This window comes from Microtus ochrogaster, linkage group LG5 (genome assembly GCF_000317375.1).
Source record: "Microtus ochrogaster isolate Prairie Vole_2 linkage group LG5, MicOch1.0, whole genome shotgun sequence".
Classification (NCBI taxonomy): domain Eukaryota; kingdom Metazoa; phylum Chordata; class Mammalia; order Rodentia; family Cricetidae; genus Microtus; species Microtus ochrogaster.
This window is the reverse complement of record NC_022031.1, coordinates 39,178,247-39,188,810: the sequence shown is the minus strand read 5'-3', so window position 1 is coordinate 39,188,810 and position 10,564 is coordinate 39,178,247. Positions and strand designations below refer to the sequence as shown.

The 10,564-nt window shown below is 48.0% G+C and overlaps 1 protein-coding gene across 4 annotated transcripts in view; it reads right to left on the bottom strand.

Moving 5' to 3' along the window:
- Nucleotides 1–134: 134 nt before the first annotated feature.
- Clta (clathrin light chain A) overlaps nt 135–10,564 on the bottom strand; it is a 19,048-nt gene continuing 8,618 nt past the window's right edge. Inside the window, exons 4-7 of one of the 4 annotated variants that reach the window (XM_005362106.2) lie at nt 6,981–7,092; nt 2,694–2,747; nt 1,505–1,540; nt 135–569 (exon numbers count right to left, since the gene is read on the bottom strand). In XM_005362106.2, the coding sequence (XP_005362163.1) occupies nt 398–569; nt 1,505–1,540; nt 2,694–2,747; nt 6,981–7,092 (374 nt within the window). In that variant the 3' untranslated portion in view covers nt 135–397. The remainder of the gene's footprint in view (nt 570–1,504; nt 1,541–2,693; nt 2,748–6,980; nt 7,093–10,564) is intronic. The other 3 variants (XM_005362107.2, XM_005362108.2, XM_005362109.3) reach the window with 3 other exon arrangements.

Genomic DNA, 10,564 nt, shown 5'->3' with positions numbered 1-10,564 from the left:
AGTTACTACTGTTCAAAGAGGGGTGAGTGTTCAATGGCTGGGCCTTCTCAGCCCCAGAAGTAATAGACTCACTCACCGCTTTCAGCCTGCCCCAAGCTGCAGCACCAGTTTGAGGTCAATAAAGACGCTTCATGTATATTGTCTGAAACAGAAATTTATTCTCAGAATAATGCACGAAAGCACGGGTTGAGGCTACTGTCAGGAGGGTCCCCCTCCTCCTCCTCTCTGAATACCAGGGGGAACAGTTGAAGGAAACATGCAATCACAAACAATGATCAACTCTGAAGACAAAAAGGTTTGGTCCAAAAGAACTCAACATAATTAATCCAATTACGTGAACAGCTTCACTGAGTAGGATTAAGATATCGCAGACGTAGTGTTTCCACGGGGTAGCTCTTCAATGCACCAGGGGGGCCTGCTTCAGGGAGATGAGGACTGAGCGCATGCGAGAGACATCTTTGGCCTGTTTGCTGGACTTGGGGTTAAAGTCACACAGGCGGGCCACCCGTTCCCATTCAGTGCCTGGGGATGACTCGTCGATGTCGTTTACAAAGGCTTCTTCTGCTGCCCTGGAAGCAATAACAAAGTATGTTGGTTTAATGTAAACACCCGCTGCGCAATCTGGTGGCTGCCTTGCTACAACTTACTACAGGATAAGTGTTTGTCTCTTTTGACTCAGGGGTGTTCTGGTTTTCCAAAGAGTATCAGCCCCTGGCTCAGGTCAGAAGCAGGGGCAGACACGTGTCCAGCTCTCCTTGGTACAGGTACCCAGGCTGCTGTATGAAATGGTGGAATACAGGTGTTTGGTTCAGTGCTCAGTCTGTCCCTATGGCTGTCTCTGCTCATCAGAGCATGAAAAAGCAAGTCCTTGGCCACCTATGCATTGCTTTTTGCACAAGAGCAAAGCAGTAGGCTGATCAAGGGCTTGCAGAGTAGCTTGTGCTGGGCTATACTGAGCTTCTAAAAAGGCCTTGGGTCATTGCACAAGAGCCCAAAACTTACTCCTAAGGCTGGAGAGAAACAGGGCAGAGCAAAAGGCATTCAAGACCAAGCTCCATGCTAGCAGGCACTAGAGACTACAGCCATTCTGGAAGGGTTGTTAGGACAGTCACCAGTTCAGCCAAAGGTCTGCCATTTTCTCTCCACCCAGGTGCCTGGTGCCACTCAGGGAATACCCTGGCAGGAGAGCCAACATGAGCTGCTTTTTGGCAGGATGCCACTCCAATATTCTTCCGATCAAGATCAGCCCACCCCCAGTGGGGAACTAACTGGCACGAGCAGAGCCCAGAAGGACAGTGGTGGAAGTGGGAAGACACAATGTGTTTCATCTACTCCAACAAGCGTCACGGCAAAGCAAAAGCAATGGAGATGATCGGTCTGTGGGGACAGAGGGTGGCACTATCACAAGGATGGCCGTGGCAAACACTGCTGAAGCCCAGAGCCACTACAACACTGCGACTTCATGGCACACACAGTTAGGGGCAGTGAGAAAGGTTTACTTAACTGTTCTAGGCTGTAGCAAGGATGGTTTATGTTTGTGCTTAAAGGTGAAGAGAAGAAAAGAAACAAGGAGAAACTTTAGGTCAGATATAGAAAATGAGAATGAGCTCGATGCAGATGGTCAGTAGCTAGACATGCCCTTGCCGCTTCTACCTATGCCTGGACATGCAGCTGGCTTTGCTGGGCCACCCTGCTGTCCAGCAAACCCAGACTCAACCTTTCCAGTCTCCATTTCTACTCCAGAGAATGTGTAAAAGTCAAATCAAACACCACCTGTGAGTCCAGCATTTCACAAGTCTCTCTGCAAACGCATCCAGCTCTGTCTTCTAATGAGGTGGCCATCTCAGGGTCATGGGCCCTGAGGCTCTCCGCCTACCACCCACCTTCCACAGTGGCTGCTGCTTTCTCCCCTAATTCTGTTATAAAAAGGAAATCAGTGAGGACTATCCCAAGTCCTCAGAAATACTGTTTTCAGTAACAAGGATCCTTATTACAAACAAAAAAGCTTTTCCAGGAAAGATAACAGTTTTCTGGGGCGGGGCGGGGGGGGGGGCAGGAGGAGAGGAGAACACTTGAATATCTTGACCTCACAGCGGGGGACCTCTGCTAGGGTGGGAGACAGGGTACCAGAAGCTGGCCACTAAATTAGCAATCTCTGATGCCTGAGACCAGAGAAAACAGTGACAGATACCCACTTTGCCTGAGTGAGCACCACTCACCTCCCAGTCTTTAAGATCAAGAACTGACAAGGCAGAGCACCCCCGCCCCCAAACTCCCCACTCTGACTGGTGATCTAGGAGGCTGCTGTCCTTGGGCTCCTAACACTTAGGTCATCAAATGCTCCATGTGGGAGACTCTCCCTCCCATCTTAGGCAGACAGGCAGGCAGCAGGGCCTGGAAGCAGCACCAGTAAGAGGTCAGACCAGAGCCCAGAGCCTTCCCAGACAGATTGTGAAGGACCATGTGTGAAAGCTTGCTTCCCACCAGGATCAGGTATGCAAGTGGTTGCCAGGGAGTGTGGGGTGAGCACTCTGCAAGGTTAGCAATGGTCACAGCTAGCTTATCAACTGTCAAGCAGCCCCACAGAGCCAAGGGGAAATATTTTAAAAAGCAAAGCAACTTGTGACAAAAAGGAGCATTAACTCTAAACAAAAAGAATCAAAACAAGAAAAGGAATTAGTTTTGCAACATACACATAACCAATCACGTCAGCGAAGGGTTGTTTGTAGAAAGCTTCATCTGCCACCCTAGACAGCAAGAAGTCCAAAAGGCAGGCGAGCAGGCAGGAGAAAAGAGAAAACATTGAGAAGCAGAAATATCTACAATCCACAATAGAGGTGTGACAGTGCCCTGGAGAGCTGCTCCCAAGACTCCATTCTAACCCAGGGGGGCTTCCAGCGGTGGAGACTCCAGTGCAGAGGCGTCTTGGAAGCTGGCCTTCATCGACTCTCCACAAGAGAGTGCTTCAGCTTCAGCTTCGGGCCAGCCCAGCAACAACCTTTATTATGGGTTACATGCCATTCCACACACCTCAGCCATTACCACCTATGGCTGCCAGTGTTCTCGCCCTACTCCAAGTGGAAGATGACTGGGGCTTCAGAGGTGAAGACCTGGCCAGCTGCAGCAGTGTGGCTGGTGGTGCAGATATTTTACTTACTATAAATTAAAGTCGTTTCCAAGCTTGGGAGGGCAAGCTACCTTCCTGCCAGCCTTCCTCAGTATCACTGGGCATGGGTACTTGAATACTGCCAAGCAACACATGGGCATGGTCCCAAAGATTTAATCCCCAATATCGGTTCCAATCACTGCTTCCCCACACTGGCTTGGTGGAAGAAACAGTCTGTGGTTGCTGCAAACTTAGAGATAAGAGCAAGTGGAGGGAAACTAGTGTGGCCTCTGGGCCCAGGCTTTTCTATTCTGCTCAGGAAGCCACGGCAGTTTCTGAACACCTTTATATTAGTCTTGGCTGGCTCTGACAAAGTGTACCTTAAAATCCCAAGTTTCAGCAAGTCTTAATACACTCGGGTGGAAGTGGAGCAGATGGCAGAAGTGGACTGACCAGGGATACAAGGTGCCGAGAAGGGACACAGCAAATAAGGTCTCAGCCGTCCTTTGCCAGGCTGTTTCAGGATGGAAAACTGAAAATCTCTGGTTTTTTGAGACAGGGTCTCAAAGTTCCTGGCTAGCCAAGAACTCACTTGGCTTCTCAGTAGCGAGGCAGCGGTAACTGGCTGGGCCAGTTTCCAATGACAATCACGCTCACTCACTATCTTAAGCACACATTTATCTGAAGGCATATTCTAATAACTTACATTTTGACTTATTTCATTTGATACAGGGTCTCAGGTAGCCCAGGTTGGCCTTAATCTTCATAAGGAGATGAAGATGACCTTGAAATTCTGACCTTCCTGCCTCCTAAGAATCTGAGCATGCTCTGGGGCACCCACTCTATGAAATGCAGTATTGTGGATCCAGATCGGGACTCAGACGCCACGACGCTAACTCAATGACACTGTCAAGGGTTTCAGATTATTTTTTAAACACACACACCCTTTACTCTTTCATACTTCTCCACACAGAAGGTGTTTGTGGATATTTAGAAAGAGCAAAAGGAGCAGTCTGGCTGTGACTCAGTGACTCGCAGGAAACAGCTGCTGAGTGAGAGAGAGGCTCACAAGGCCAGGCACTGTGGACACTCTGACCCTTCCAGTTTATACAAGGGGTTTAGCCCTGGAGGAGGATAAAGGATTAATGTCTCCCATCAAGGCATCACTTGATGACAAAAGGCTTCTCTGTCGGGCTCTGTTTGCAACTAGCCCCAAAACTACAGAGCTTGTCAGTGACAAGCAGGGCCTCTGAAGGACAAAGAGAAAACACAGCAAATGCAGGCACCCCACCTGTTTGTTCTTCTCCCAGCGACTGCCAGAGAGCTCGGGGAAGGCTGGGAAAGGGGAGAGGAATGCCTGACCACAGGACAGGCTCTTCAGGCCTAAAATCACAATTCAGAACTGCATCCTATAAATAGCTCCACAGTGGACATGGGGGAAGGAATCTACCACTGCTAAAAATAATTAAGATTCCTCAAATGTTTTCAGGCCACAGGAGAACTCGAAGTCCCAACACAAGAGACCTCTAACATGGACAATGTTTCTCTTCTCGCTTGGGAAGGGTTGCTCTCGGGTTTTCCTCCACGGACGAACTGCAGGAGAGCACTGCTTGGACTCTGAAAAGGGGATTTCTTCTCACAGCTACCAGCGGATAGCTTGGGATGAAGGGAGCTGCAGCCCGGCACTGATGACATAGCGCCATCCACAAGGGAACAAAGACCCCTATGTCTGCTGACTCTTCTACGCTCACCACTCACCGCAGGACCGGGCCTGACTGGCCCCAATGTCCTGGTGAGGTGTTTTGTTGAGACAAGATCTGTGCATCCCAGGCTAGCCTCAACATTCATTTCCGCCAGAGCCTTCAGAGTGTGAGACTGTAGCAGTGCGCCACCACAAACAGCTCCATCTCTACCTTCCTTCACTCTGAGTTGCTGCAGGATGAACACAGGGCCTTGCACATGCTAAAGTGCTCCTAGAGCCCCTCAATTGGCCTGCAATGCTGCCAACACCAGCCTCTGAAGGAATCGCTGGAAGCCTGGTGGTGGTGGTGGTGACACACACAGTTAATCCCAGCACTGCAGAGGCAGAAGCAGGTGGATCTCTGTGAGCTGCAGGCCAGCCCGGACTACATAAAAAGACTGTCTCAATACCAAACAAAAAGACAACAAAACTACTGGAATAAACAGTGAGAGCAAATCTGTTCTGACTGTGGGGTGCTGGCCAGCGCACCACCAGCTCTTGGCAACCTGAAGCTGGTGAGCACGTTCTCCACAGCGCACACGCTGGCTTCTGACAGTAGCGTGTTAACAGTCTGTGGGAAATCGTCTCTGTCTGGAACTTGAGCAGATCAGGCAACTCAACATCCTACGATTCCAAGAAAAGTAAAGTACTACCATCTGGCAATGTGTTCAGAACCTCAACCTTTAAGGTTAAGTTCCTACAACAGACATGGCGTATTCCTTTAGATAAAGGGAGGAAGTAAAAGCGATTCCAGCAGGAAGCCTGGTCCCAGTAGAGTTTTTATCAAATTTGAAAATCTATTTGCCATGTTGCTGAAGCCTTGAGGACCTGGTACAGAAAGATTTAGATCATTTGGCCCAAGTACTTCAAGTGCCAAGGCAGCCTTTGCTGGGGAATCTCACTACACCACAGCAGCCTTCATTAGCACGGATCCAGAACCTGGGGGAACGCATCTCAAGGAGGCACAGGGCAGAGAGAGGCGTGGCATTGTGAGCACTTCACAGCAGCACAGCAGACAGAGCAGCAGGATGGCAGCTAACCTTGACCAGACACTAGTTTCCACCCTGCTTGACACCAAATTTCAAATGGAACCTGAAGGCATTGTTCTAGAGTGTATCCCTCTCCTCAGAGAGATGACCAGGTTAAGAGGCCTGGGCCTGGCATCAAAGGACAGTGCCAAGGATGACTACACTCCAAAAATAACTAACTAAATAAGAAGGCTCGGGCAGTTTTAAAGACGCCCATCTTTCCGTCACGGTTGCCTCACAGTGGCAGCAGCTGGCTAGTGAAGGGTCAGCTGCACTTTCCTGACAGATCTCCAGCTAAGAGCTGCCCAAAGGCAGCACCAGATCCAGCCAAGAGACCATCCTAAGGCCCCACCCTAGTCTGCCTTGAGTTTGTTCTGTCTTTTTAAACAGTGAAATGAGTGATGTGCCTACTACTCTGGGTCCAGCAGAAAGTGAGCTAATCTGCTTTGCGTACAGGGAGCTCTTCTACAAGCACCTCGCCAGGCTGCCTCCAAGAAGGAAGGTATTCCAGGAAGTCCGAACTCCTAAGAAGGTAGTGCAGACCACAGCCAATGCTTGGCAGTAACAGGGGAATGAGTGTCTGCTCCCTACATTATAAACTCTCAGTAAGTGAATGTACTCTGAAAAGAGCATCTTTAAGAAACCTATTCAAGACTTGTTAAGTATGGGGAGTAGTAGCCAGTGAACCCTAATCCTGCCCATGCTGGAACATCCTGAGCTACCTAATTACAGAGCATGCCCACGCTAAGGACCCTCGCGAAGCCTTTTTAGGAGGGCAGGGCTACATTTAGGGAATGTGGATAAGTTAGTCTGTAATCGTCTCCAGAGTAATGAGACAGCAACAGACCTTTCATCTCAGAGTTCTCCAGTGTGAACTGTCCCGGACCATGCCACTACACTGGTGAAACTAAACCCAGTTTAAGAGCCAAACTCAATCGAGGCTGAATTATGCTCACCAGACCCAGGAGACTTGTAGCCTCTGTTTCTAGCAGTTTCTTCCGAGTTGGCTAAGGCCTTTCATAACGATGGCAGGCACAGTCAAGAAGCTACACGGTGCGATGGAAAATGGATTGGATCCAGGCTCAGAGAACCACAGTGGACTGACCTGTTGTTTGCTTTTGTTTTCTGTAGCTGCTCATCCTGCCTCGCATACCATTCTTCTAGTTCCTTTATTGCTTTTTCTTTCCACTCTGCTTCTTGCTTCCGAGAATTGGCATCTTTAAAGGAGAGAAAAGAATACAACTGAGGGAAAGCAAAATTTAAGTTCACTTCAACATGTAACACTTTGGTCTTACTGAATTTACCTAAGTATGGGAATGTATGTGTATGGATATGCTGGGGAGATGAGGGGAGGCAGCTGGAGAGATGGCTGCTCTGCTCTTCCAGGGAACAGGTTCCATTTCCAGCACCCATATCACACAACCACCCGTAACTCCAGTTCCAGATCTGACACCTTCTTCTGGCCTCCACAAGTACTTCACACATGTGGTTCACAGGCATACACACAACTTTTTTCTTTTCCTTTCTTTGAGCCAATATTTATTTCATTTAGCCCAGGATGACCCTGAACCTAGACAACCTTGAACTTCTGGTTCACCTAAATGCTAGACGAAGACATGTACAACTATGCCCAATTTCGTGCTGCACCAGGGACTGGCCTCAGGACTCTATGCAAGCTAGCCGACCACTCTTCAACTCAACAGTATCTCTGCTTTCCTCACAGACTGTATGGCCTACAACCATAGTAATCATTCATGTTTTTACAACACAGATTTACTCTCCTGTCTATAAACACTTGCGTGAAGCAGGAAACTAACGGGAAAATTAGCAGAGGTAGAAATGTTTGTGTCTACTGAAATACCCGCAGACTGCAGTTGATTTGTAGCAGAGGCAGCTGTGGAAGAAAGCAGGACGGAGGGAAGGGCAGGGTCAAGGACACAGAATCACTATTAACAATTACCCGAAACCTTCAAGACACTAGAGAGAGAAAATTCACAGATACAGATTGTCTAGTCTGGATTCTCAAATGTGAAATTTCTTTTCTCTAAGCTTTGTATTTTTTTATTTGTGTGTATGCGTGCGTGTAAGAATGCAGGTACCCAGAGGCAGAGGGCATGAGAAACTGTAGAGCTGGAGTGACAGGCTGCCATGTCTGTGCTGGGAACTGAACCTGGGTCCTCTGCAAGAACAAGTGCTCTTAACCACCGAGCCGTCTCTCCAGTTTCGTTTCAATGTGAAATTTAAGATTAAATATGGCTTTCCTCACATGTGTACTTGACGATGGTCTGTCACAAAGTGAGAGAGAGAATACAGTCACAGCCGGTGGTGCACTTGGCACTTGAACTCGCTCTAACAGTCAAACATGTTCTTAAGTACATCCTTGCCAGGTAGTGTTTCACGTGCATCTCGGTCCGGATAATACTCCCAGGAAGATAAATTCTGGGTCCATTTTCAGCAGTGAGGGAAACCAAACCAAACCAAAACACAAAACCACCTCTGAAAGGTGCGTGAACTTGCCACAGTCCAGGGCAAAGCCTTCGTCTGCTCTCCAGCTCACACTGACTTACTTCATCACACAAGTCTGGAAATAATCACACGATTGACCATCAAGGCTACCAGTAATCCAGAGTTCTCAAAGTGCAGAGCAAGAGCCCAAGCTGTAATTAGGATCTTGGAGAAAGCAGAGTGGCACCAAGTAGTGATCTGAAGAAGCAAAAAGCGTTCCTGGGCATCTATCTTATGACCTTTGCAAGAGATGCACTAAGAATCAGCACAGGGAGTCACCAAGTTCCACATGACTCTAAGTTCTTCATTTTGTTGTTTAACCCATCAGAAGATGGCCCAGCACTCACAGGAGTCTCCACTAGAGACTAATACATAGTAATACATAGTCCTGGTTCAGGGCACACACAGAACAGAGGATAAACCATCTGCCATCAGATTCTCCAAGTTTATGAAGCCATGTAAACTTCAAGGAACTAAAATACTACCAAACCTAGATGCAAAGTAGAATTACTTCCCAAAACACCCTTTCTGGGCTGGCAAGATGGCTCTGCGGGTAGAGCACAGGCTGTGCAAGCTTGAGGACTTGAGTTCCATCCTGGACCCCACAGGGAAAGGGAAGAGCCAACTCCTTGAAGTTAACCTGCGACCACCAAATACACATAGCACAAGTGCACATGCACACGCGCGCGCGCGCACACACACACACAGAGGAAAATTTAAAAAAAACTTAGGTGCTCTTCGATTGGAGTATATCCTTTCGATAACGATCATTAAAATTATTTTTGTTAGGGTTAGGCATGGTGGCACACACCTTTAATCCCAGCACTCGGGAGGCAGAGGCAGGCGGATCTCTGTGAGGTTGAGGCCAGCCTGGTCTACAGAGAGACTGTCTTTCTCCTTTCAGTCTCATCATTAGCCCCAAACTGGCAGTCACTTGCTGTCCAGCCCAGCTGGCCTCACACTTGTCTGCTCTCAGGGCCAAGGATCAGAGTTAAGTATCACACAGCCAGTACATGTTTTTATTATTTGCAGGTTTTATGGGTTTTTTTTAAAGGTTTTTATTTATTATGTATACAGTATTCTGTCTGCATATATGCCTACTCTCCAGAGAGAGCACCAGATCTCATTACAGATGGTTGTGAGCCACCATGTGGTTGCTGGGAATTGAACTCAGGACCTCAAGAAGAGCAGTCAGTACTCTTAACCTCTGAGCCATCTCTCCAGCCCTACATGTTTTTATTAAATGTTGGCATTAGAATATACAGACTTTTTCTAAGAAGGATTAGTCTAACTGAAGTAAAAATTGTGACCATCTGTAACAGGACCCTTGTCTTCTGGCATTTACAGATTAGGATGTCCTACTGGAAGTAGTTCAGAACCCCCATGTTTAGCCTGAAGGGACAGAGATGGAAAGGCATGGGCTGGGGTGGAAGGGAAGGCAGGCTGATAGACCCCTTCTTCCCCAGCTCCTGGCTCACTGGCTGCCACCGGTCCTCTATTGGGACACCTGTGCCTTCCACAGTTCTCACAGAGGAAAGGGGAACTGCAGAAACCCCTCATCTGTAGACAATCTGGCTGGAACAAAGGCCAAACATTTGATTCCCCTCAAGAAGCCACCCTGAGCTGGGAGTAGTGATGCACAGAGGATCCCAGGTTTAAAGCCAGTTTGGTTTACACAACAAATGCCAGGCCGAGCAGGGCTACACTATGAGGTTCTGTGGTGGAGGTGGGAGAAGATCTTGAGTTAAGAATACTCTTCAAATAGTTCAACATACAAGCTTGATAATTTTTTTAAAAACAGAAATTTCCTATCAGCAAAACATATCCTGTCTGTGAAGGCAGACTCTTGCCTCCAAGCCTTCAGTAGAGACAACACAGGCAGGCACACGTGCACAAAAACAAAGACCACAGCAGCTAAGACACCTGGCAGCCTGTTTTCATCTCCAGAAAGCTGTATTCTCTAATACAGTAGCTTCCAGACACACATTGCTACTGGAGTGTAAGCTTACTAAAAATGAACAAAGCATAAGACTGAGCTGAATTCCAGTCATGAGTACCTAAATACCCACATGTGGTCAGTGGCTACTACACTGTGTATCACCACATACACACAACTCTATTGAGTGGCTACTACACTGTATATCACCACATACACACAAGTCTATTGAGTGGCTACTACACTGT